This window comes from Equus przewalskii, chromosome 21, assembly GCF_037783145.1.
Source record: "Equus przewalskii isolate Varuska chromosome 21, EquPr2, whole genome shotgun sequence".
NCBI lineage: Eukaryota > Metazoa > Chordata > Mammalia > Perissodactyla > Equidae > Equus > Equus przewalskii.
In genome coordinates this window covers 3840938-3868900 of record NC_091851.1, presented here as the reverse complement: position 1 = coordinate 3868900, position 27963 = coordinate 3840938, and the positions used below count along the sequence as shown (strand labels likewise).

At 38.6% G+C, this 27963-nt stretch overlaps 1 protein-coding gene across 1 annotated transcript in view; it reads left to right on the top strand.

Moving 5' to 3' along the window:
- Nucleotides 1-2634: 2634 nt before the first annotated feature.
- Nucleotides 2635-27963, top strand: part of XRN2 (5'-3' exoribonuclease 2) — a 75154-nt gene continuing 49825 nt past the window's right edge. Inside the window, exons 1-10 of the mRNA XM_008538847.2 lie at nt 2635-2804; nt 20824-20951; nt 21034-21145; nt 23096-23207; nt 24738-24796; nt 24873-24962; nt 25748-25820; nt 25953-26003; nt 26476-26633; nt 27824-27898. Coding sequence (XP_008537069.1) covers nt 2730-2804; nt 20824-20951; nt 21034-21145; nt 23096-23207; nt 24738-24796; nt 24873-24962; nt 25748-25820; nt 25953-26003; nt 26476-26633; nt 27824-27898 — 933 coding nt within the window. The 5' untranslated portion in view covers nt 2635-2729. The remainder of the gene's footprint in view (nt 2805-20823; nt 20952-21033; nt 21146-23095; nt 23208-24737; nt 24797-24872; nt 24963-25747; nt 25821-25952; nt 26004-26475; nt 26634-27823; nt 27899-27963) is intronic.

Genomic DNA, 27963 nt, shown 5'->3' with positions numbered 1-27963 from the left:
GGCTAATGGGGCTTTAAAATGAATGTACCAATGTTTACATTCTGATTTCTATATAGTCTACATATTTCACATTATTACATAATCTAGATGTCAGCTGAGGGGCTTCCCCTGCTCCCTTGAGGTCTGGACAAAAATGATTCAAAACCTCCTGGTTCCCAGCCTATATAAGTTCAAAGCCTGGTTCAACGTTCCTGCTAATTTCCAACGCATATAAATTCTCCTCCCCTCTTCTGTTTCTTGAGCTCTGCTATGTTGCCCAGCCCTGTCATTCTGGACCACAGTGACCCCAACATGAGGCGCATACTCTTTTTCAAATTCTACAACAAAAAACCCCACATGGAGCCAGAGTCTGGTAGACATTACTGGAAACACTGGGCTGGGGAAGTTATCTTGCAACACTTGGCTCACATCCTCCTGCCATCTTTGAGGTTCCCTCTCCTCTCTACCTTTCACCCTTCCCTTTTCTGAGTGCCAGAAATGCCAATTTTTGTGCCTCCTTTATGCAAAGCAATTTTAGCACCCAGGTGGCTTACCTGTTTACTCCTCAATTTCGTTACTGGTTTGTTTGGATTCTTTCCTTTGTAAGGGACGGGAACTTAGCCCAAACCAGCTTAGGACAAAAGGAGAATTTACTGGCTCATGGAATTAAAGCACAGGTTTACCAACCAAACTGCAGTAACACGGATTTAGCTGTACTCAAAGCCACTGGAACCAGAGACTTAAATCTGCTTCTCTCATTGCAGACTGGCAACAAGTCCCATTTTCTTTCAGCTTTCAACCATCTGGGAGGACCTACCCTACCTTCCTCATGATTCTAAGTTCAAAAATGTAGGGCAAGGACTCTCAAAGCTCAATTTGCCCAACTGTTCAATCACCTACCACATGTGTATTCCTATAAGAACATAGCACCTCTAGGGGAAACAAATACCTGCTGAGGGGCTATTTCCAAAAGAAATGAGAGACTTCACAATAGACATAATACTCTGGAATAGTTTTGGCTGTCTTTAAGTAAAACATGGGATAACCATTTCCTTAATTTCCACACCAGCAGTTTAAACAGTTTAAAGCAGTTTAAAGTGACATCCGACCACAGAAGAGGAAGCAATAAATGTTTGCAGGTAGCATGAAGAAATACTTTCATAGAGGCCTCCTGAGGTGAGCTTTTAGGATTGACTGTGATTTGCCAAGCCAAGAGGGGATTCCAGGGAGACACACTTTCAGGCTTGAGCAAATGGACATAAATATCTCTTCTTCCAGATCTGTCTTTTTATATGCTGGAAAAAAGTATTTGAAGCCATCAGAAAATAAAGGATAAAAGCATCCCGTTAGTACAAGGACAGAAAGACCATCACGTCTTCTTTACTGGGGCTGAAGCTGTATGAATAAGCAAGTGACTTAACCCCTCGACAACTTGGCTTTCTCATGTTACATGAGGATAATAATATATAAACTCTCAGAAGGCTCAAGTGATGATCAAATTGTTACTGCACAAAGCACTCATCTGCTTCCTGCAAGACACAAGGCCAATTGTCTAAGAGGCAAGATGGCGGCAGAAAAAGGGCATTTTATTACAGCTTGTTAGCAAGAGGCAAGATGGCCCACTAATGTCCAAAAGAACCATCTCAAAGGGGGCATGGAATCTTGAAGCAGTTATATAGGCCAGTGGGTTATAGAGGAGGGGTTAGGAAAGTTGAGCTAGGAGTTACAGCATATCTTTCAGTTTTCATTGATGATGGCTATCAGCAGACTCTCTGTTCTGTGGTCATCACATTTCTGGATGTAAACTCAAAGGAACGGAGCTATCATCTTAGAGCAGCTGGGAGGTATATGCACAAGCAGGGGTCATAAAATCTACAAAGCAGGTGGATCTCCTGGGGGGTGCAAATACAGCTAGCTTAGTCAGTCAGAGATCATTCAAAATCACAATATGGTCTCTTTTCTACAATATGGCTTCCCTTATGTTGTGTTGAGCCGGTTTCAAAATGAGATAATCCCTCAGCCAACGTTTTAGCACATTCTAAGCACTCAAATAAATGCTGGAGAGTGAGAGCAGCAATTATTTTATACTCATAAGTGTAGCTGGCAGGTTGACTTTATGCTAAATGCCGGCTAGACCCCATTTTATAACTATTTAAAGTGAGTTACTTATGGAAACCAGGCATCATTACTGTAAAATACCTGAAAATATTCCTTTGATAGTCCAAGTATGTACCGTGGCACAAAACCTGAAGAAACCAGGAAGTAGAAATGACTAGCCAGTTTATATGCTTTGATTCTACTCAGAATTGAGATGGCGGAGAAAGAGGTGATCCAACCGGCAAAAAAGACCTCCCCTGGAGCGGGCCGAACGCGGGCACCTCGCCCCCGGGTACCCCGAAGGCTGGGAAAGCGAGCTGCTGCGGAAGCCGCGGCCACGGCGCCGCCCGGGGTTCCCCGCGACTCACACGCGGTCCACCTCGGGCTCCAGGACTGGAACCACTGAAAGCGAGCGCGCCAAGCAAGGCCGGCCACAGGCCTCACCACCTAGTGGGCCAACGAACACGGAGTCCAACAACTACTCGGAGCACAACCCGGCTTCGCCCACCCGAGCCTCCTTCCCGGCTTCCCCGGCGGCGGCGCCGTGACGTCACTTCCTGTCGACGGCGCGCACGTGGGAGGAAGTGCCGGTGCCCTCGGCCGCCGCTCCTGCCTGTCTCTCTGGTTACGTTCCTTCGGGCCGCGCCGCCGCTATGGGAGTCCCGGCTTTCTTTCGCTGGCTCAGTCGCAAGTACCCGTCCATCATTGTCAACTGCGTGGAAGAGAAGGTGAGGAGGGGCCTGGAGGCCGCTACGCTAAACCCCGGAGCCCCGGCGCGTCGGGGCCACGGCCCTCGGGGACCGCCGCCTGACCCTGGGGCGCCGGGCCGGGCCCGCGCCGCTCTGTCGCCCTCGCGGGCAGCCGGGGCCCGACACGCGGTTGGGTGCCGGCAATCGGATTCGCGGCCCTGGAGAGGGGCCTGGGCAGGGCGAGGGCCGTGCGGGGTCTGAACTCCCTGGAGGGCTGCTCCTCCCCTGCCCGCTTTTTCCGGACGGGAAGGCCCCGCCCACGGCTTTGTTTCCCCCTGGCTCCGCGCACTTTGGGTTTCAGAGGAGGCTGAAAGCTGTTGGGCTGCGCACGGCTTCTCCGCACAGTTACCTGGTTAGCGATGCGCGCGTGCTGATGCCAGCCTCGGAAAGTAATCCCCGCGGCGAGCTTTTCGTTGTTTACTGTCCATGCCTGAAAGGTTGTCTCCTAGGGTGAAAGGCCTTTTGTTGCTGTTTTAGATCCTACGGTGAAAGCAGCACCTTAGAAACGTCTCAGACGGGATAGAAGTCTGATAAGTGCCCCCCTTCTCTAGGTGCCCCGACTGCTGGACATCATACTTGTTGAAATTGTCAGAATTCCTGGATGCGCTTAAACACTTTCTGTTGTTTGTTACTGTATACGTCGACTTCTGGCAGTTCTTGAGTTTTATGTTTATCGTTTCTGTGATTCCGTCCGAGTTCGGTTTTGTATACTCTTAATTAGAATTTCTGGATTGGGAAGGTTTAGCGGCACTTCGTGGTCCGCTCCCTCCCGTCCCCTTCATTTTTGAAGGAAGTGCCAGTGCGTCACTGTGAACGGATTTTTTTGGCTTAGGTTGGTGAGATCTTGAGTTTTGCTTAGTTCCTAAGGAGGAACTGAAAACCTGGTTTTGATGACAGTCTCAGTATTCCTTGTGTTTTTCCCAAAGAGAAACTGGTAAACTGAATGCTCATTTCCTTTCTTTTTAAAACTTTCATCAAACTTTACTTGGATCTCATCTCATTTCTACTCTCCAGAGATAACCACTTTTAACTGTTTTGGTTCTGTCTCTAATATCATGCTTATGCCTGATTTATTGGGTTTGGATGTATTGATTTGGATGTATTGAATTCTAGCTATGATAGAAGAGGATTTAGTCACTTATGTAGCGCTCCCCACCCCATTCCTGAGAGTAAATCATTGTATTTCTTCTCTTGGTAAGCTTTGTGAGTTTAAGTAACATGCCTTTTTTTTTTCCTTTTTTTTTTTTAAGATTGGCCGTGAGCTAACACCTGTTGCCAGTCTTCCCCCCCTTTTTTTTCTTCTCCCCAAATCCCCCCAGTACGTAGTTGTATATTTTAGTTGCAGGTCCTTCTAGTTGGGCTATGTGGGACGCCGCCTCGGCATGGCCTGATAAGCGGTGCTAGGTCGGTGCCCAGGATCCGAACTTGCGAAACCCTGGGCCACCGAAGTGGAGCGCGCAAACCCAACCACTGGGCCGCGCGCGGGTCGACTGACACCCCTTTTTGAGGTCTATATTTTCTGTTCCTGTCACACCTGGTTATTTAGACTTACTGGAAAGCTGCTTCCTTGGATTTTAAAAAATTCCTTTCTTCAATTGAGGGTACTATTTTCTGATGATCATCTTTCTTGGCTTAAATCCTTCCTTGATTTTTATACTCAATTGAATTCTTAAGAAATGCTGTGTGGGATATGAGTTTTCTGAGTCCGTTCTACCCTTGTATATATGAGTGATCATTAGCTAGGCATAGAGTTTGAGTTTTTTAAAGGATTAAAAAAAATCTTCTTTTCTGCTTTTTCTCCCCAAATCCCCCCATTACATAGTTGTAGATTTTAGTTGTGGGTCCTTCTAGTTGTGGCATGTGGGATGCCGCCTCAGCATGGTCTGATGAGCGGTGCCATGTCCTCGCCCAGGATCCAAACCAGCGAAGCCGTGGGCTGCCTGAGCGGCGCTTGGGAGCTCAACCACTCGGCGGTGAGGTTGGCCTTTAGAGTTTGAGTTTGAAAATTACTTTCCCTCAAAACTTTGAAAGGGTTGTTCTTTTGACTTACGTCATCCAGTATTGTTGATGAGAAGTTGAATCTTAACGTGATTTTTTTATTTAACCAACGCTTATGTAGTATTTAACCTGTACCAGGCACTGTTCTAGGCACTTTACAAATTAATTTATTAAATCCTCATAACCGCATGACTACTACTACTTACTGTTGTTATTATTACAGATGAGAAAACTGAAGCACAGAAGCGTTAAGTAATGTACTCAAGGTCACTTGGCTAATACGTCTCAGAGCCAGTGCCCAAACCGAGAAGGCCATGCTCTTAATTTCTGTGGTCTGCTTTCATTTTTTTGCAATCTGTTTTTCTTTCTGAATTTTTAAAAGATCTTTATCCTTGGTAGTGTAAGTGTTCAAGATTATGTACTTAATTATAGGTTTTTTAAAAATTTAAGTTTATTTTCATCAATACTTGGCTGACTCTTGATTCTGGAGACTGTGTTCTTCAATTCTTGGTAATGCTCTTTGATGTTTTTCTTGACCTCCTTTTTCACTGCCCTCTCTGAACTCTGCATACTGGTCCTCCTAGATGGATTTATTTTTCTTTTGTCTCTCCATTCTCCCCCTCCTCTTCTCCCCCTTTGCAGCTTTATTGGAGTGTAATTGTCCTACAACAAACTGCTCATGTTTAAAGTGTACAATTTAATACATTTGACATACTTGTACATCCATGAAACCATCACCAAGATGATGAACATCACCTCTAAAACATTCTTTCTGGCCCTTTGTTATTCCTCCTTACAGCCCCTCCCCGCTGCCCATCTTTAGTCAACCACTGATTTATTTCCAACTCTGTAGATAAGTTTTCATTTCCTACGATTTTATATGAATGGAACTATATAATATGTACTCTTTTTTTACTTTGGTCACTTTGATTCAAAATAGTTATTTTGAAATTCATCCATGTTCTTACATGTAGCAATAGTTCATTTCTTGTTATTTTTGAATAGTATTCTATGTTGTGCATATATCACATTTTGTTTATTCATTCACCTGATTAAGGAACATTTGGATTGTTTCCAGTTTTTGGTTATTAAACAAAAAAACTTCTGTGAACATTAGTGTACAAGTCTTTGTGTGGACATATGCTTTCATTTCTTTACAGAAAATATCCAGGAGTGAAATTGTTCACTTGTACGGTGGGTATGTGATTATTTAAAAAGGAAAACTCAGGTCAGCCCTGGTGGCCTAGTGGTTAAATTTGGCGCTCTCCACTCGAGCAACTCGGGTTTGGTTCCTGGGTGTGGACCTACACTACTTATCTGTCAGTGGCCACACTGTCATGGTGGCTCACATATAAAAAGAGGAAGATTGGCAAGATGTTAGCTCAGGGTGAATCTTCCTCAGCAAAGGAAAAAAAATAAAAAAGAAAAAGAAAAACTTGCTAGATTGTTTTCTAAAGTGGTTGTATGATTTACATTGCCACCAGCAGTGTATGAAAGTTCTAGTTGCTCCGTTTCCTTACCCAACACTTAGTGTGGTTAGGCTTTTTAGTTTTAGCCATTCTAGTGTGCTCATTGTCATTTTAATTTTCATTTCCCTAATGACAAATGACATTGAACATCTTTTCAGGTGTTTATTTGCCTTCTATATATCTTCTTGAGCAAGATGTCTCTTCATCTTTAGCTCATTTTTAAGTTGTTTATTTTATTGAATTGTAGAGTTTTCATACATATTGATATGTCTTTTGCAAATATTTTCTTTTACTTTGTAGCTTGCCTTTTTACTTGTTAGCAGTGCAAAGAACAAAAGTTTTTAATTTGAATGAAGTCTTTTTTTAATATGTTCTCATATTTATTCTCTTTTATTGCATTTAACAATATTTGTATTAACAGTCTTTGCCAAAGCCAAGATGGCTAAGAACTTCTCTTGTGTTTTCTTAGAGATGTTTTATAGTTTTCCTTCATCCTATGGTTTCTGTTTTTCGTTTTTTAATATGATCAATTACATTGATTTCAAAATGTTAAACTCACCTTGCATTCCTTGGATAAATCCCACTTGGTCATAGTATATTATTTTTGTATACTGTTGGATTCAATTTGCTAAAGTTTTCTTGAGAATTTTTACATTAATATTCAAAAAGGATATTTGTCTGTAGTATTCTTGAAATGTCTGTCTAGTTTTGGTATTAGAGAAACCGTGGCCTTAGATTGAGTTGCGAGGTGTATACCCTCTTCAGTTTTCTGGAAGTGTGTGTGTAGAATTGGTATTCTTTCTTTCTTAAATATTTGGTAGAATTCACCAGTGATGCTGTCTGGACCTGAAGTTTTGGGGTAAGGTTTTTGCCTACAAATTTAATTTTGTTAGTAGGCATAGAACTATGCAGATTATCTATTTCTTTTTGAATGAGCTTTTGTAGTTTGTATTTTTCACAGACTTTGTCCATTTCATCTAAGTAGTCAAATGTGTTGACATTAAGTTGTTCATAGTATTCCTTATTATCCTTTTACTATTGATAGAAAATGTAGTAATGTCACCTCTCTCATTCCTGATGCTGATTTTATTTTTTTGCTTTTGTTGTGTTAACAGGCTGGCTGGATTGATCCAAAAGAACTAGCTTTTGGTTTCATTGACTTTTCTCTATTGTTTTTCTGTTTTCTATTTCATCAGCTTCTGCCCTTAGTCTTAATTGTTTATTTCTTATGGTCACTTCGGGTTTAGCTTGAGATGCTTGTCCTTGTTTCTTAAGACGGAAGCTGAGGCCATTGCTTTGGTACATTGCATCTTCTCTGATATAGGTGTTGTGTACCATAAACTGCCTTCTAGGTACTGTTTCGGCTACATGTCACAAATAGTGGCGTGTTGTGTTTTCATTTTCATTCAGTAACAAATACTGTCTAATATCCTCTTTGACTTCTTCTTTGGCCCATTGGTTATTTAGGAGAATATTACTTAATGTTCACATATTTGGGGTACTTTCCAGACATTTCTTCTGTTATTGATTTCTAATTTAGTTCCCTTGTCAGAGAACATGCTTTGCTTATATAATTGGAATCTTTTGAAAGCTTATCTGGTTTGTTTTATGGCCCAGAATATGGTCTTGGTAACTGTTTCATTTTGACTTGAGAAAGATATAAGTTCTGCTGTTGCTGGGTGGAGCATTCTATAAATGTTATCATGTTTGTTGATAGGATACGGAAGACTTGAACAACACTTACTGGTTTTCTGTCTCCTTGTTGTATCAATTATTGGTAGGGGTGTGGAACTTTCCTACTATAATTTTTTGGATTTGTCTGTTTCTTCTTTTAGTTCTGTTATTTTTTGCTGCTTGCATTTTGAAGCTCTTTTATTGGGTGCGTGAAAGCTTAGGATTATTATGTCTTCTTGATGAATGTACTCCTTTATCGTTATAACATGATCTCCTTTTATCCTTGGTAATATTTTTTGCTCTGAAATCTACTTTGTCCAATATTAATATAGCCACATCTTTTGACTAGTATTAGCATAATCTTTTTCCATCCTTTTACTTATAGCCTGTTTGTGTCTTTATATTTAAAGTATTTTTTTTTTGTTTTTGTGGGTAACATACACTTGGATCTTGCTTTTTTATAGTTTGATCTCTGTCCTGTTTTTTATTGTGACAAAATATACATAACGTAAAAATTGCCATTTTAACCGTTTTAAGGTCTAGAATTTGGTGGCATTAAGTACATTCACAATATTGTGAAACCATCGTGACTCTTCATTTCTAGAACTTTTTCATCATCCCAAACAGAAACCGTACCCATTAAACAATAGTTCCTTGTTCTCCCTTCTCCCCTACTTTTTGTCTTATGAATTTGCCTCTTCTAGGTACCTAAGATGAGTGGAATCATGCAATATTTGTTATTTTGTCTCTGGCTTATTTCACTTAGCATGTTTTCTAGATTCATCCATGTTTACCATGTGTCAGGGTTTCATTTCTTTTTAAGGCTGAATGATATTCCATTGTATGTGTATATCACACTTTCTTTGGGCACTTGGGTTATTTTTCTCTTTTGGCTGTTGTGAATAGTGCTGCTATGAATGTTAGTGGACAAGTATTGTATGCCTGATCAATGTTTTGAGTGTATACCTGTGAGTGATCCCTGCTTTCATTTCTTTGGGTGTGTACCTGTGAGTCGAATTGCTAGATCATATGGTAAGTTCTGTGTTTGCCTTTTTGAGGAACTGCCAAACTGTTTTCCCAATCTCTGCCTTGTAATTGGGGCATTTAGAACATTTACATTTAATGTGGTTATTGAAATGATTAGATTTAAATCTGTTGTCTTACTATTTGTTTTCTGTCACATCTGTCTATTTCCTTTTTCCAATTCTTCTGCTTCTTTTGGTTTAAGTATTTTTTATGATTTCATTTTATCTATTTTTTTGGCTTTTTAACTACTCATTTCATTCAACCATCAGTTTCTTCACTTTTTGTCCTTGGCTCATACGGTCCTCCATTCATTAGCTTTCTGATTTGGGGAAAGTGACTTATACTCTCTTAAATTCTAAAGAACTGGTGCTTCTTGCATTACACCATACTGCTCCCTACCATCCCTATCCTCTGGTCATCTCTGTACGAGAGCTTCAGGAAGGCAGAATGTCACCTTGTCTCACCTCAACTGGAATGTGTGTGTTGCTCAGATTTTTCAGTGCTCTGCTCATGTTTGCAGATGACCATGAGAAAGCTGCAAATACTGATTTGGGGTTCCAAAAAAATTTTAGTGAGTAGGTAAATTCACAAATATGGAAGTCATGAATAATGAAGATCAGCTATGTATGTACCACATGGGGTGGTTTTGTGGATTAAATCAATTAGTACAAGTTAAGTGCTTCAAACAGGGCCTTGCACAGAAGCACTTGATGTTCAGAAATTTATTTGGTAAGTTAGTCTTCAGTAGTTTGTAAGTGGGGATATTTTTGTGCCTAACTCTTGGTAACATTGCACAGTGTAGGATTGTGCTGTTTTCATGTGGTGAAATCCAGCTTTCCTGCCCCACTTTTTTCCTCTCAGTCTTCTCTTTCATTGAGTCCTTTTTTTGGGGCAAACATACGGACATGGCTTTAAGGGCAGGGAAGATAGTAGTGAGCAAAAGTGATGTTGCTTCCTGAACCTACATTCTGTTTTCTTCACGGTGATACTTTTTTTGGAGTTGGCTACTACATTTTTTAGGCAGCTTTACTGAGCTATGATTCATGTACCGTACAATTCACCCACTTAAAGTCTTTAATTCAATGGTATTTTTGTATATTGACAGATATGTGCAACCATTGCCACAGTAAATTTTAGAACATTCTCATCACCTCAAAGAGAGACCTGTACCCTTCAGCTACCATCCCTCTATCTCCTGACCCCACTTGCCCCATCCCTAAGCAACCACTAAGCTCCTTTCTGTCTCTATAGATTTTCCTATTTTGACCTTCATATGAATGGAATCATATAGTATGTTGGGTTTTTTTTGCCTTGTTTCTTTCACTTAGCATTGTATTTTCAAGGTACATTTATGTTGTATCGTGTATTAATATCTCATTCTTTTTTATGACCAAATAATGTTTCATTGTATGGATGTTTGTATGAATATGGCACATTTTGTTTATCCATTTTTGTGTCAATGGACATTTGGGTTGTTTCCACATTTTAACTGTTATGAATAATGCTGCTACATTCATGTACAAGTTTCTGTGTAGGCTTTTTTTTTTTTTTTTTTTTTTTGCTGAGGAAGAGTTGCCCCAAGCTAACATCTGTTACCAATCTTCCTGTTTTTGCTTGAGGAAGATTTGGCCTGAGCTAACATCTGTGCCCATCTTCCTCTATTTTGTATGTGGGTCACTGCCACAGCATGGCTGCCAATGAGTGATATAGGTCCATGTGTGGGAACAGAACCCAGGCTGCTGAAGTGGAGTGTGCTGAACTTAACCACTAGACCACAGGGCCCGCCGCTTGAACATGTTGTCATTTTATTGGATATATACCTACGAGTGGAATTGCTGGGTTACATGGTAGCTCTGTGTTTAATTATTTGATGAACTGTCAGACTGTTTTCCAAAGTGGCTGCAACATTTTACATTCCCATCAGCAGTGTTTGAGGGTTCCAGTTTCTCCACATTCTCACTAACACTTAGTTATCTGACTTTAATTTTAGCCATCCTTGTGGGTATGAAGTGGTATCTCATTGTGGTTTTGATTTGCATTTCCCTTACGGCTAATGATATTGAGCATCTTTTCATGTGCTTATTGGCCATTTGTATATCTTCTTTGGAGAAATGTCTGTTTAGGTTCTTTGCCTATTTTTAAATTGATTGTCTTTTTATTACTGAATTGTAAGAATTTTTTTAATATATATGTTCTGAACGCAAGTTCCTTATTAGTATATGATTTAGTTCTGTATGATATATAGTATAAGTTCTTGATCTGTATATGATTTGCAGATATTTTTCCCCATTCTGGATTGTCTTTCCACTTTCTTGATAGTGTCCTTTGAAACATAAAAGTTCTTAATTCTGATGATGAAATCTAACTTTATTTAGTTGCTTGTGCTTTTGGTGTCATATCTGAAAGTCCATTGTCCAATACAAGGTCGTGAAGATTTATGCCTGTGTTTTCTTCTAAGTGTTTTACAGTTTTAGCTCTTAAATTTAAGTGTATGATCCATTTTGAGTAAACTTTTGAATATGGGGTAAGGTGAGGGTCTAACTCCATTATTTTGCTTGTGGCTATCCAATCGTCACAGCACCGTTTGTTGAAAACTGTTCTTTTCTCATTGAATGGTCTTGGCACCATTGTCAAAAATCAGTTGACCATAGTTGTGTAGGTTTATTTCAGGTCTTTCAGTTCTATTTCATTGATCCATGTGTTATCCTTGTACCAGTACCACACTATCTTGATTACTGTTGCATTGTAGTAAGTTTTGAAATTTGGAAGTATTAATCTTCTATTTATTCTTTTTTAGAATTATTTCCTCAGTTCTGGCTCCCTTACAATTCTGTGTGAACTTGGAATTAGCTTCAGAGTATAAGTTTTGCATTTCTTTGGTTAAATTTATTCCTGTTTTTAGATACTATTGTGAATAAAAGTGTTTTCTTAGTTTTACTTTTTGGTTTTTCAATGCAGATGTATAGAAATTAAATTGGTTTTTGTGTATTGATCTTGTATCCTGCAACCTTGCTGAACTCATATTACTTCTAATAATTTTTTAGTAGATTCCTAGGATTTTCTGTATACAGGATCACATCATGCAAATAGAGATAATTTTACCTTGTCCTTTCCAATATAGATGCCTTTTATTTCTTCTTCTTGCCGTATTGCCCTCCCTAGAACCTTCACTACAATTTAAAATAGAAATGGCAAGAGTAGAAATCTTTGTCTTGTTCCTGATCTTAAAGGGAAACCATCCAGTTAACATTAAATGTGATGTTAACTGGAGATTTCTTGCAGGTGCCCTTTATATTGATGAACTTCCTTTCTATTCCTAGTTTGTTGAGTTTTTCTTTTTTTTAGTCATGAAAGCTTGTTGGATTTTGTCAAATGCTTTTTTCTGCATCTGTTGAAGTGGTCCTGTTATTTTTGTTTTTCATTCTATTTGTATGGTGTATTACATTAATTGATATTTGGATGTTAAACCAACTTTGCATCCTTAGGATAAATCACACTTGGTCAGTTGTGTAATTCTTTTTATATATTGCTGGATTCAGTTTGCTAGTATTTTGTTGAGGACTTTTACATCCACGTTCATAAGAGATATTAGCGTGTAGTTTTGTTTTCTTGTGACATCTTTGTCTGATTTTGGTATCAGGGTAATATTGGCCCCATAAAATGTGTTGGAAAGTGTTTCTTCCTCTTCTGTTTTTTTTTTTTTCCCCCAAGAATTGATATTAATTCTTCCGTCACTGTTTGGTGGATTTCAGTGGTGAAACTGTTTAGGCCTGAGCTTATCTTTGTGGGTAGTTTTGTGATTATTGATTCAATCCGTTCACTTATAGCTTTAGGCACATTATCTTGAGTCATTTTTGTAGTTTGTGTATTTCTAGTAATTTGTCCATTTCATCCAAGTTATTTAATTTGTGTACTATTATTCATAGTATGTCTTTATAATCCCTTTTGTTTCTGTTATGTTGGCAGTATTGTCTTCTCTTATGTTTCTGATTCAAGTAGTTTGAATCTTCTCTCTTTTTTTGGTCAAACTGGCCAGAAGTTTGTCAATTTTGTTGATCTTTTTGAGGAACCAACTTTTGGTTTCATAGATTGTTTCTTTATTTTTTCTCTACTCCATGAATTTCTGCTCTATTACCTTCTTTCTGCTTGCTTTGGATTTAGTTTTCTCTTACTTTTCTAGTGTCTTATGGTGGAAGGTTAGGTTATTGATTTGAGATGTTTCTTAATATAGGCATTTACAGCTATAAATTTCCCTCTGAACACTGCTTTGGCTGTACACCATAAGTTTTGGTATGTTGTGTCTTCATTTTCATTTATCTCAAAGTATTTTCTGATTTCCATTTTGATTTCTTCTTCAACTCATTGGTTATTCATGAATGTGTTGTTTAATTTTCACGTTTTATGAATTTGCTGTTTCACATTTTATGAATTTATTTCCTGTTAGTGATTTGTAATTTTATTAAATGTGGTTGGAGAACATACTTTGTGTTATTTGTATGCTTTTAAGTTTATTGAGGTTTGTTTTACGGCCTCACGTTTGGTCTGTCCTGGACAATGTTCCATATGCACATGAGAATGTATGTTCTCTTGTTGGATGGCATGTTCTGTAGAAGTCTCTTAGATCTGGTTGGTTTATATGTTGTTCAAGTCATCTCTTTCCTTGTTGATCTTCTGTCTAATCGTTCTATCCGTTATTGAAAGTGGAGTATTGAACTCTCCAACTATTATTGTTGATTTATCTATTTATTTCATTTGTTACTTACTAAAATTTTCGTGTATTTTGATGCTCTGTTAGTAGTTGCATATGTTTTTAGTTGTTAAATCTTCTTGAAGGATTGACCTTTTTATCATTATAAAATGTTACTCTTTTATTTCTAGTAAAATTTTATGTTTTAAAGTCTATTTTTGTCTGTTATTAGTATAGCCACTCCAGCTTTCTTGTGGTTGTTGTTTGCATGATATCCTTCCCCATCCATTTGCTTTCACTGTGTTTGTATTTGTGAATCTCAAGTGTGTCTCCTGTAGACAACATATAGTTGGATCATGTTTTTTAAAATCCAGTCTAACAGTCTCTGCCTTTTGATTAAATTGTTTAATGTATTCACATTTAATGTTGTTGATATAGTTGGATTTATAGCTACCATTTTACTTTTTGTTTTCTATATATGTTTTCTAGTATAGCGTTTTAATTTTTAGTGATCTTTTTTTTTTGCTATATATTTTTAAGTTTTTTTTAAGTGGTTGCTCTAGGGTTTAGCATATACACATCTTAGCAGCTTTAGATTTATACTAGCTTAATATCAATAATATAGAACCTTTACTGCTATATAGCTTGATTCCCATTTTCCCCTTTTTATGGTAGTGGTGTTATATATATTATATCTGTTAGTTACAAACCCAGCATTGCATTGTTACAATTCTTACTTGAGCCTCTGTAGTCATTTCTTTAGCCCATTGCAATTTTGCTTCCATCTACCTCCTTTTGGGCTGTTACTAGGAAATATCTTACACTTATATTACATTGTGTGTTTTAAGCTGCAATACATTTTGTGATATTATTTTATACAATTGCTTTTTAAGTCAGTTAAGAAAAGAAAGGACAAAAAATATGTAAAATTATCTTTACTAGGGTCACTGGTTTTCAGCCTGAAGAACTTTCCTTAGTATTTCTTGTAAATCAGGTCTGCTAGCAACAGATTCTCTCAATTTTTGTCTGGCAGAGTCTTTATTTCATCTTCGTTTTTGAACAGTTGCTTTCCTGAATATAGAATTCTTGGTTAATAGTTCTTTCTTTCAGCACTTCATGTATATTATCCCACTGCCTTCTAGCCTCCATTATTTCTGTTGGATGCCAGCTGTCAATCTTATTGGGTTACCTTGTAAGTGACTCATCATTTTTCCTCTTGATTCTTTTAAAGATTTTTTCCTCGTCGTTTACTTTCAGCATTTTTACTTTGATGTGTCTGTTTGTGGGTCTCTCTCTGTTTATTTTACTTGGAGTTCTTAGAGCTTCCTGCATGTGTAAGTTACTGTTTTTGAATAAATTTAGAAAGTTTTAGGTTATTGCTTCCTTGAATATTTTTTCTCCCCTCTCCTTTCAGTACTCCAGTTATGTGTGCATTCATGCACTTAATTGTGTCCCATATTTCTCTCAGGCTCTGTTCATTTTTGTTCATTCTTTTTTCTCTCTGCTCTTCAGCTTGCATAAATTCTATTAATCTATCTAAATTTGCCAATTCAAATCTACTGTTAAGCCCCTCTAGTGAATTTTTGATTTCGCTTATTGTGCTTTTCAGCTCTAGAATTTCCATTTGGTTCTTCTTTATAATTTCTATCTTTGTTGATGTTCTCTGTTGGATACAAGTTGTCGTCATGACTTCTTTACTTCTTTAACATACTTCTATTTAGTTCTGTGAACATACTTATAGTAGCTACTTTAAACTCTCTTCTGGACACTCTCACAGGCAGTTTCTGTTGCCTGCTTTTTTCCCAGTGTATGGGTCATACTTTTCTGTTTTTCTACAGGCCTGATAGTTTTTTGCTGCAAACAGGACATTTTAGATAGTCTGTTGTATCAACTCTGGGTATTGGCTCCCCACCCCCAAACTTTTGCAGGACTTGTTACTGTTATTTGTTTATTTAGCAGCTGAATTATTTTAATGATGTGTATTTCTTCCTCACTGTGTTATACCTCTGATATTGCTCCTCAGGGAGCTGCAATTTGGGGCATGCCCAGAGCCACCCTAGGATGACAGTGGTACAGGTAGGGCTCTTGTGCACTCTTTCCCTCATCACACGTAGCAGTTAACCTCTGCTAAATCTGGCCCATTCTCTGTTGTTTTCAGCAGTGCCCTGGGTCATGAATTCCTATATAGACTAATCTAGTCAAATTGTGGCTCCTCCCAGGGATTCGTTTCTGAGGTTAGTGTTTGGTATTTGTTCCCACCCCAGGGAGGCTCTTCCTAGCTGTCCTATTCTCTGGTTCTCCTGAAGACTAGCTGGCCTATAGTCTAGGCTGTATCTTCATTAGATCCAAGATTCTCTTCCCAATTGCTTTTCACCACAACTTGCACTGTTCTTGAGAGTCTTTAGGTTTAAAATTTCCATGCTGTGTTGCATTGTCAGTGCTGAATTTTCATAGGTTTTTGTGACTAGAGTGCTGTTTGCTCCTAGGATTGTTTCCAAAGGCTTTATTTATTTATTTATTTTGAGGAAGATTAGCCCTGAGCTAACATCTGCTGCCAGTCTTCCTCGTTTTGCTGAGGAAGACTGGCCCTAAGCTAACATCTGTGCCCATCTTCCTCCACTTTATATGTGGGACGCCTACCACCGCGTGGCTTGCTATGCAGTGCCGTGTCCACACCCAGGATCTGAACCGGCGAACCCTGGGCCACCGAAGTGGAATGTGTGCACTTAACTGCTGCGCCACCAGGCTGGCCCCTCCAAAGGCTTTAAATGATGTTATTTTAAAAAATTTTGACTGGTTTCCCTGAGAAGCAGGTAAGCAGAGCTCCTCACGCTGTCGTGCTGGAAGTTGATCTCTCCAGAATGCTCTTATGTCTTAGAGAGTGAGGATCAATTTCATACATCTTACGTATTTTGTGTCCTCTATAGTACTGGGTGTAGTCCTTGGCTCACGTTATAGATGTTCAGCAAATTCGTGTGGAATCTAGTGAAATTATAATTAATCAGTCTAACATGCTGGTTAAGATACAAGCTCTGATTCAGACTGCTGGGTCCTTTGGCAGTACAGTGACTTTGGAAAAGCCACTTAACCCCTCTAAACATTTGTGTTCTCATTTATAAGTGGAATGCTCTGTGCCTCACAGGCTTGTTGTGAGGAGAGAGTGGAATAATCCATGAGCAGAATCCCTTAGAACAGTGCCTGTCACGTTTTAAGCGCTCCATAAGTGTTAGTGATAATTAGTAATGCTTGTTGACTAACGTGTAAAAATGAAGGCCTAATAGACATACAACTTGAAAAAGTACTAACCACTAAAAATATTAAAATTTTCTGTTTGGTAACTACGTTAGAACTTATAGCCTGAATTTTTCACCAAAATATTGCAATTTGAAACTTTCATTAGCCTTTTGATCATTTCTTCCCAAAATATCATCCACATTTTGCAGTTTTTCTCTTGAGTTCCAAGCTGCTTAAAGGGAAATGTAAAACCAAGTTCTCTAATTTGGTATCTGACTTCCAATAGTAAGAACTGGTGTTACAGTGGAACTTCAGGCATGATTCATGGTTTTTCTAATGCTGCTGTTAAATGCTGTGCAGGCTTAAACAAAAATGCATCTACTTAGCTGTTATTGTCGGTAGTGGTTTCTGCTTCACATTTGAGGAGCTAGAAAGCCTTATTAGATCGACTGGAACAGTAAGTTTGTGTGAAATTCATTTGGGGGGTTTATTTCAAAACCTGTGAAGTTGTATTTTTATACAGACTCACCATTTGTATATTTGTGCCATCTGTATTTCTTTAAATACCTTCTTTATTTTGATTCCGTAGCATCTTTGTGTACAAATAGGATAATTTCCCAACTGCCTATTTGGGATAAATATATCCCTTCCTTTTTCCATGAAGTAGAAGAGGAGTAGGATTCCTGCTAGGCAGAACTGCCTTGACTGCCAGCCTTCTGGGTAGGCGTGCTCCTTATTCGTCTGGGGAACTGCTAGTCAGCCAGAGCACTACACTGCTTTTCCTACTCAAGCGCCTATGTTCTCTGGGAATGCCTATCTCAAGTTGCCTGGTCCATGTGGGGCCTGAGGGGGTGAGAGGAGAGTGCAGGGGTTGACCCACCTAGCTGTTGCTGCTGCTGGTAGTGAAGGATCATCCGGAGGCTGTCCCTTGAGCCCCCTTTCTGGGCCTGGAGCCTCCTTGTGTTCTCCCACTTCTTGGCAGCCGAGCTCCTCTCTGCGTGTTTTAGGCTGTGCACTCCATCTTATCAGATCTACTAGTTTTCCACGTTTCAGGCATCCCTCGTGATTTCTCAGCCACAGAGGGTTCTTCTGGTTTTCCAGTACACTTATGCAGTTGTGGTTATTTGTTTGTTTTTAGTCTTTCTGTGGTCTTGGAATAAAAAGGGAAGGCTACAGTGTGCCCTCAGTTTATCCTCTGGAAAAACCAAGAGATACTGAAAAGTTATTTGAAATGAATTGGTTTTAGGGTTCAGAGTGGCTCTCCTTTTAGCTGCCCTTTGGTTGATTAAGGATCTCTAACCCAGCAGGAGACATGTTGGCATTGTATTCGGCAAGGCTCTTGAGGAGTGAGTTCATTTGCTGAGCTTCAAAATCTTTCTCTTGAAGAAAGAAACTCTGAGTTTACATAATTAATGTGTTGAATATATCTACAGTACTCCTGAGGGGAAAGTATATTCAGTTTCCTTATTGGGAATGCCTGGAGCTCTTTTCTCAAAATTAGGACCCACCCATGCCCCCTTTCTCATGCTATACTTTCTAGGTAGTAGAAGTAAAAATTCTCATGTAGCTATACTCAATATCCGTTGAAGAGCTACGATAAGCCTAGTGGTGTGCTCGGCAGTAGGGCAGAGGTTAGCAAGCCAGTGACCTCCTGTTCTTGTAAATAAACTGTTATTGGAACACAGCTGTACCTGTTCATGTCCATGCTGTTTATGGCTGCTTTCGTTCTCCAAAGGCAGATATGAGTCATTGCAACTGAGATCATATGGCCGACAAGTCTAAAATACTTACTATCTGGCTTCCGGGGGAGCATAAAGAGAGTGGGTCTGGATTCTCCTAAGTGTGGTGTCTACTTGACAGGAGAACGGCAAATGTGGACTTTGAAATGTAGAGGTTTGATGGAGAGGCAGAGAGCCTCCTGCCTTTATAGAGTTTGTTTTTGGTATGTTTGAGGGTCATCAGGTTATCTTCTTCAATAGACCCCCTCAAATTGACCTCCTGCTTTCCTTACCACTTATCCCGTTTACTGCCTCTGGTCAAGCCCCTCTTTCCTGATTCACAGCATGTATGTAGAGAACACTGTCTGATAGCTTCTTTCCTTAAATCCCTTTTGATATCCTTTTCTCCAAGTTATAAATACGAATTGAAGCTCAATCTCATTCCTTTCCCTGTGTCTCAAAGATAACCACTGTCCTGAAATTGGTGTTTATCATTCCTTTGCTTTTCTAACTCTGCTTTCACTGCATATGTCTTCATCCCTGAACGGTACCTAATACTGTTTTCTCTGTTTGATAACTTTCTGTAAGTGGTATACTGTATGTATTCTTCTGCAGCTTGCTTGTTTGGCTTAGCAGTATATTTGTGACTATCTAGCTCTATTCGTTTGCATCTCACTTTTGTTTGGTATTCTAGAATATGGACATACCGCAGCTTATTAATCCATTCTTTGAGCTCTTTTTTTCCTAATTAAGTTGAGCTTCTTTTACACCTTCATTGAGATAGAAATTGTATACCATAAAGTTCACCCACTTAAAGTGTGCAGTTCAGTGGGTTTTAGTACGTATACAGAGTTGTACAACAATCACCGTTATCTAAGTTTAGGACGTTTTCATCACTTCCCAAAGAAATGTACTCACTTGCAGTCACTTCCTGTCTCCCTCACCCTTTCCTCACGCTCGGATTGAAGCTAGTCTATTTCTGTCTCTATAGGTGTGTCTATTCTGGATCATATAAATGGGATCTTTTGTGGTCTTTTGTGACTGGCTTTCACTTAGAATGTTTCTGAAGTTCAGCCATGATGTCGCATGGATGTGATGGACTTTTAAATTGTTCACAAGTTTTTACTATTACAAATGATGCTTTGCATGTGTTGGGGAACCGTGATTTTTTAAGTGACTTTTACTATTAGTAAAAAACCTCTCTCATATTCTTATCATCTGCTGAAGCTCTGGAAGAAAAAGACAAAGGTAATGTTTCTCACAAAAGTATAATTGAGTGCCTCCAGGAGTGAGTAAGGCATAGTCCTTACCTTTTGAAGAACACACAGTGTATGTAGTTGGGTTAGAATGACAAGTTAATTATAAATCTATGCAAGTACTGCAAGTAAATAAACAAAATTCTGAGGAAATGCAGAAGGAAGAGCAGTTAATTTCTTAGGGGATGTGTACAAAGTGTTATAAAGTGAGTGACATTTGATCTGAGTCCAGACCCTGGAAAATTACTAAGATTTCAGGAAGTGAGTGTTGATCGGGGGAAGCAGTGTGCAAAGATAGTGAGAGATGAGAGTGTTTTCCAGGAACTTAGAAGAGATAGGGTGGGCCTGGACAGACAATATTTTGGCAGTACGGGAGACTAGTAAGGGTTCAGGCTCATTGGTCTGCACCTGTTATGGGAATCATTGGAAGAATCAGGCAAGATTAAGATGCAGCCACATTTTTATTTTAGAAAGAAAATTTTGGCAGCATGGCTGGTAGGCTGGAGACAGGAGAGTCTAGAGGTGGGGGCAGTCCATATGAAGGCTGTTCCAGTCTTTTAAGTGACTGATGATGCCCTGATGTTCTTGGCATTTTTCATGTTAAATTGACAGGACTTATTGGAATGGGTGGTAAGGGAAAAGAATTCTGAGATGACTGCCATGGTCTCTCACTTGGACAGCTGAATGATTTGGGAGTTTGATAACTATCCCTCACATAGAGAAGATTAACTTGTATTGGAAGCTGTCCACTGTCAACAGATGAAATGTCTGCTTCAGTTTGCTTTAAGGAGTAAAATAACTTACGTTGTTATTTAAAGATTACTTAAAGTGTTTTATTTCCAATTCAAAAATGAAATACAGGTTCATGCTGAGCCTCGGTTGCATCAATTTCAGACTTGAACAATCAAACTATTATTAATTATCACTTCCTCATAGCCAAAAGAATGCAATGGTGTAAAGATTCCTGTTGATGCCAGTAAACCTAATCCAAATGATGTGGAGTTTGATAATCTGTATTTGGATATGAATGGAATCATCCATCCCTGTACTCATCCTGAAGACAAGTACGTAACCCGTTTTTGTCACTGATATCACAAATTACAGAGGAATACTATATTATATTACATTGTTTGCTTGTCATTATAGACCAGCACCAAAAAATGAGGATGAAATGATGGTTGCAATTTTTGAATACATTGACAGACTTTTCAATATAGTGAGACCAAGACGACTTCTCTACATGGCAATAGATGGAGTGGTAAGTGCAAAAATAATTAAACTTAGAATCCTCCATTTTTGTTTTTCTGTGTTCCCAATGTCTAGAATGAAAGTCAGCTAAATAAAGAAAAATGTTGACTGGTGAATTTGAGAATGAAAACCTCATCCTTCAGTCATTCATTCAAACATTTTTTTTATGCCTGTTTTGTGCCAGATACTGTAAAATGCTGGATATGTTGGTGACTGCCTTTGCTTTTGAAGGGCTTACCAGTAAAGGGACAGAGACTTAGATAAACGAGTGAGCTTAGTTACTTATGGGCTTTGTGGGCACTAGATATCACATGCTGGGTGTGAAGGGAAGAAGTCAGTGCTACTGAGGGACTTAGGAGATAGACAGGAGGTGACTTTTGTCCTACTTCTTGAAGGATAAAGAATAGTTGGAGATTGGGGGGCAGTGGAGGGGGATGGATGGGACAGATATGGGGAGGGAGGACCTTCTGGATTTCTCAAATGTGGCAGGTAAACACACTCTCCATGCCTCTGATCACACTGACACATTTGGGCACCTGCAGGAGTTTTAGACTGGGAAGAGAAGTAGAGCGATGACATGAATAAGGCACTACCCACCACACTCGGGAGTTTGGATTTTATCCTACAGGCAGGCAGTGATTAGTCACCACAGTAATTTAAGAGGAGAATAACTTACTGACCTATGATGATAATATCAAGCAGCTTAGGTTATAAGTGACTAGCAAATTATCTATCAGGGTTCAAGGAACATTAAGGTAAATCATAACCCTAAGTTTATTTAGCCATATGCAAATAGATTCTCTTTCTTTTAGACTTAGTAATCCTAGTAGCTAATGGAAAGACTTTGAAAATCCAGAAAACTTGGGGTTCAAGAAGATTAACTTTTCTGTGAGGTTCTGTTTACTCAAAGAAAACTCTTGGTTATCTGATAACTTGTTAAGTTGTAGTTAAAGTGGAGTAAAGAATAAAGGGAACAGGAATAGTCTTATTTGGAGCATATTCCAGTTCACATTAGCTAAATTTCTTGAACAAAATTTTTAACTTTACCACAGCGTGCCCTTACAGCTGGATCAAGTATAAAATATGTGCATATTTGTGTGCGTATGCAAATGCTCGTCTCTATAACACTGTTTTTGTTAAAATATAAATGTAGATCATAGAACTTGGTACTTGGAAAAGATTAGGTGGTCTCATTTTACAGGAAAGGGGACTGTTTAAAAGAGAATATAAAATAACTTATTTTATGTAGACAGGATACTTTAGAGTCCTGTCCAACCCCAAAACTCAGTTCAGTAGTTTAAAACCTTATCTGTAGTCCAGTTCACTTCATTCACGCTTCTCCAGTGCTTTAAATTACATTTGGTTAGAGTGATTTAAAAGTGCTTTTGGTAAAAACCTTGTCCCCTTTCTACCTGCTGTGTAGAGACAGAGTGGTAATTATGAACCTTATTGTGGGAGGTACAAAATAGAAGTGCCTTAAGCTCCTGCAGATCAGGTCATTTTCTCTTGGTTTTGTAGGGCACTGTGGATCTCATTTGGAGACTGTCTTCCTCTTAGGCATGGACAAAAGGAAGCTCTTCCTGATCCGGTTCTGTAGTAATTGTGTGCTGGCAGAATCTTTGAGTAAAATGAGCTTTCTTCTTGGGTGCCTTGAAGCACCATAACCCAGTGGAACTGGCATTTGGTCGTAGGCCCTGAAGTATTAAATGCTGTGGCTTCACAGGATGTTTGTCCATTGACATGTCGCTCACTCATTTGACTGAGCTCAGCTTTTAGGTTCTTGGTCCAAATTTAAGTTCTCAGGATTTCCTGTCTGTCATGAAAGGATTATTAGACATATAACTTACTTTTCTATTTTAGTGTACTATTTTTATAAAAACAATTGATTAAAAATAATGTACAGATTTAGTTGCAGATATTTTGAATTCTATTATGTGAATATGAAATACATGTTTTTCAGGCACCACGTGCTAAAATGAACCAGCAGCGTTCGAGGAGATTCAGAGCATCAAAAGAAGGAATGGAAGCAGCAGTAGAGAAACAGCGAGTCAGAGAAGAAATACTGGCAAAAGGTAAAGAAAATGCATCTTGAAGTTGGACTTTTTACAAGATGTATGCAGAAGGGCGAGGGGCAGCAACTTTTTCCTACAAATAGATAAGTTTAATTTACTTAGGATCCCAGAACATCCGAGGAAAATTTATGTTTACTGTTGAGGAAAAGAAGTTAATGGACTCCTTCGCTCTCATTAAGAAGCTTTATTTCCAAACTCTGTAGTGAAAGGGAAGCTTGGGAATAAAAGGAGGGAATTCTCGTAGGGAGAGCAGGTTGTTAACCCCCCTCGGGGCAAGTGCAGCTCTTCCGCTAACTTTTATATAACTGTAAAATAGAAATATATTAAGAGTGCTTCCTACTTCCTTTTTCTAATGGGGGCTATTAGAAGGCTACCATTCTGTAAACATTTCCCTCAAATTGGTCTTGATAGCTTGCTTATTGCTTCCCCTTAGAACTCAGAGGTCTATATGAGGAGGCCCGGGATGATGTGATCTGTATTTCCAGGCTTTCACCAAGTCACACACACTGTCAGTATAGGTTGATGCAGCAGGCACCAAGGCAGTGAGGTACCCAGGGTTCTCTCAATTTGGGGGATGGGGGGGTGGGATATGGCCATTTTTGCAGTTCTGCAAAGTCTTGAAATTCCTGAGGGGTACGTGGGTAGGAGTTGACTAAGTCTGAGAGAGGAGGAAGGTCCAGGGGTCTTGATGCCCAGTGGGAGTGAGTCTTTCCCAAGACACTTGTGTGTGAGATGGGGTGTGGTTGTAGCAGAGTGAGTTGTTTCGTGTTTTGTTACATAAGACAATATGATAGACCAGGAAAGCCACATTTTATTGGCTCAGTATATTGTACTTGGCTGTTGAAAAAAGAATCATAGCATATCATAGTGTAGTCAGCTCAGGCCTGCAATTATGATACATTTTATGTTATTTTAATTTGCTGGAAGTGTGCAAGTATATGGTTACTTTAGCTACAGCTTGTAATTAATACTCTAAAACCTGTTTATATTTGTAACAGGTTGTCTTTGATTTTAAAGATGTCTTCTTTCTTGAAGATGTTATGAAATATCTTTGTGTCTTGAGAAAAAGCTAATTAGTGAGAGAGGAGAAAATAGGATTTTTGTATTCCTCTGATACAAAAGCTGATAATTTTATTTCTTGTCATATAAACCTGTGATAAACTCAGCATTTTAATTTTGTTTTTCTGAGGCACCTTTATTTTAAAAACTGTTATCAAATTAGAACCCGTAACTCGTGTGTGTATTCTGCTGCAGAGGGCATTAGGAAGAACGTCATAATTTCTATATTTTTATATAACAATATAGTATCTTTTGGGTACCATATATTATTTGACAGTCATGTTAAAGCTTAATTTAAACTTCAGGCGAGGAATCTTGTTTTCTTCCCAAAAAGGGGAACATTGTTCCTCAGGTGACAGCACTTGTCTCTCTGTTGTATTTGAACTTAGTGTTTTTGTTGTTTTGGTTTAATATCGAGTAATTTACCTCACCTTTTATGGGGAGACCAAAACATTGCCTCTTTTTCTCTAGGTGGCTTTCTTCCTCCTGAAGAAATAAAAGAAAGATTTGACAGCAACTGTATTACACCAGTAAGTGGTCTCAGACTTTGCTAGCTATTGCTAACTCTTAAATGATAGGTTAATTTATTTCCTTCTGTCATTTTAGGGAACTGAGTTCATGGACAATCTTGCTAAATGCCTTCGCTATTACATAGCTGATCGTTTAAATAATGACCCTGGGTGGAAAAATTTGACAGTAAGTTTCACATTTTGATACTTCAGAAAGATTAGGGTGATCATCTGAGGCTGTGCTGTGATATGACTGATAATATTTGTCCTTTTTTCCCCCCTATAAAATACTAGTTGACTCTCAGAGGAAAGGAGAAACTTCCAGGGTTATTAGAAATGGGGTGCCTTGCAGGGTCCAGTTTTAGACAGCTGAATTTTCTCTCACTGCCAATTTTTTGTCTTCTCACCATCACTGTGGAGCCATAAAATGGGACTCATGATTTAAAAAACTTATATTTATGTATCAAAGTAATTTTTAAATGAAAATTTCTATTTGAAATCAAAATACAGCAAGATTGAAGTCATAAGGCTACCTTTAAAGAATGGCTGTGTTCTCCTAAGTATTTAAGCAGAATTTGAACAAACTTTTATGTAATTTTAGGTTCATAAGCTCGTTTCCCTATTAGTTATGGTAAATTGTATTTAATGGGTATATTTTATTGATTACTGCCGGGGCTTGTGTGCTTCAGTCCTGTATCCTTGGGTAGCTGTGAGAATAGTAGAGATTCGTGACTGATCAGTTTTTCTAATGACTAAGTTTTACCCAAACATTTGATTTTTTTCTATTCCATGTAGTTAGTAAAGCAATGAAATAGTTTTGGTGTTTAACACACGCACACATCCCTTTTTAAGAAATATTTCCAATTAATAACTATCTTAATAGAATTATCCCAGTTTAAGATATTCAGTTCTGTTGATTTTTGTCCTAGAAAATTGGAGACGAGCTGAAAGCCTAAAAACTGTTTTTTATAGGTTATTTTATCTGATGCTAGTGCTCCTGGTGAAGGAGAACATAAAATTATGGATTACATTAGAAGACAAAGAGGTAAAAATCACTTATAAATATTTGATTATGTGTTTTATTAAAAAAAGATAAGCCATTATATAGAAAATATTTGGTAAAGCATGGTATTCTTGTGATATAAATATAATAAATGTATGTTTCCCCCCCCTTTAGCCCAGCCTAACCATGACCCAAACACTCACCATTGCTTATGTGGAGCAGACGGTAAGCAGCTTCTTTGGAATTTGAGTCTCTTGGATTAAACCATAGCAAGTCGGTGGGTTGGTGTGTGGCAATGGGTTATTCATGATTGCCTGGAAATTCTGAAGGGCCTTGCTGATTTTATGTTTGAGAGGAAACTAGTACTGAGTTGTTTAACCTGTGATTAATGTTCACCTTCTTTAATTATTTTACGTTTTTACCTTTTGATACGGCTGCACATACCTTTAAAATGGACAGGTGTTGACTCCTGAGTGGGAGTCTACATTCTAGGCCCACATATCTGGAGGACATCTTGTTGGCTGAGAACTACCAGGAAGTTTTAGGCGTTTTGGCTTTGCTGCTTCTGTTTGTGTGCTCCTTTGCACTTTTCTTTGTGTTGGTGTCTTGTGTTACAGTAATGTCTTAAGTCTTTGGTTATGGTAAGAATCTTCTGAAAGTGCTCACTGTTCAGTGTTTTGTCATTATTGATTGATAGCTGATCTCATTATGCTCGGCCTTGCTACACATGAACCCAACTTTACCATTATTAGAGAAGAATTCAAACCAAACAAACCCAAACCATGTGGTCTTTGTAATCAGTTTGGACATGAGGTCAAGGACTGTGAAGGTTTGCCAAGAGAAAAGAAGGGAAAGGTAAGAAATTTGAGATGATAGTTGCCTCATTTTTTAAAATTTTATTTTTTATTGTGATAAAATATACCATTTTAACTATTTTTAAGTGTATAATGTAATGGCATTAAATATATTCAGGTTGCCTCATTTTTAAAATGGATAAAGAGAAGACTATGGTTGATTAGATCTTTTCCTACTTGCTCTGTTGCCCCTCAGAAATATCTTTTAAAACTCTTTAAAGACTTTCAAGGGGCTGGCCCCGTGGCCGAGTGGTTAAGTTCGCGTGCTCTGCTGCAGGTTCGAATCCTGGGGGCGGACATGGCACTGCTCATCAAACCACGCTGAGGCAGCGTCCCACATACCACAACTAGAAGGACCCACAACGAAGAATATACAACTGTGTACCGGGGGGGCTTTGGGAGAAAAAGGAAAAAATAAAATCTTAAAAAAAAAAAAGACATTCAAAAGCATGCATGCACTCATTCTTTCTACTCTCTACTTTTTCTAACGTAGCTTATATCTACATGAGGCTTAAGTCTCATAGGTAATAGTGCCCATTGCACATGATTTGTTTGTAGAAGTTGTTTCAAATGGTTATTCTTAAAAGGAACTGCAAATCGAGTATATTAAACTCTTGATACCTTTAAGTTACTCTTAGTTTCTACATGTTTTGGGTTCACTTGATTATATCCAGTCTCTTTTAAAGAGGTTTCCATTTGTTTTAAGAATATGGTACCTCTTTAAAAGACATGTTGAGTGAAAAAAGCAGGTAAGGAATATACTGTATATTCACAGAGAATGGTCTAGAGGCATTCACATCAAACTGTTGGTTGGGTAGTGGTCAGGGGTTGGCAAACTTTGGCCCTCTAGATTTGGCCTATGAGCTAAGAATGGTTTTTACATTTTTAAAGGGTTGTAAAAACAAAATAAAACATGAAAGAATATGAAACTGAGACCATGTGTGTCCCACACAGGCTAAAATATTTACTGTCTGGCTCTTTGAAAAAAACATTTGCTGATCCCTGGTCTAGATGTGATTAGGATTATGGGTAATTTTTATTTTTAAAATGATTTGGTGAATTCTTTTTTTACTTAATACTTGTAATATTAAAATGGATCTTGCCTTAGAAAAAGCTGTAATGTTCATTTGGCTGGAAAAAGATTACAGGGATTGGAGTAGATTTGTGTAATCTTTGCTCCCTGTCTTGCAGCATGATGAACTTGCGGATAGTCTTCCTTGTGCAGAAGGAGAGTTTATCTTCCTTCGTCTCAATGTTCTTCGTGAGGTATGTTGCAGTAGTCATTGGAATTGGCACTGTAAAGCAGGATGCCTTTTCATAACTTTAATGGC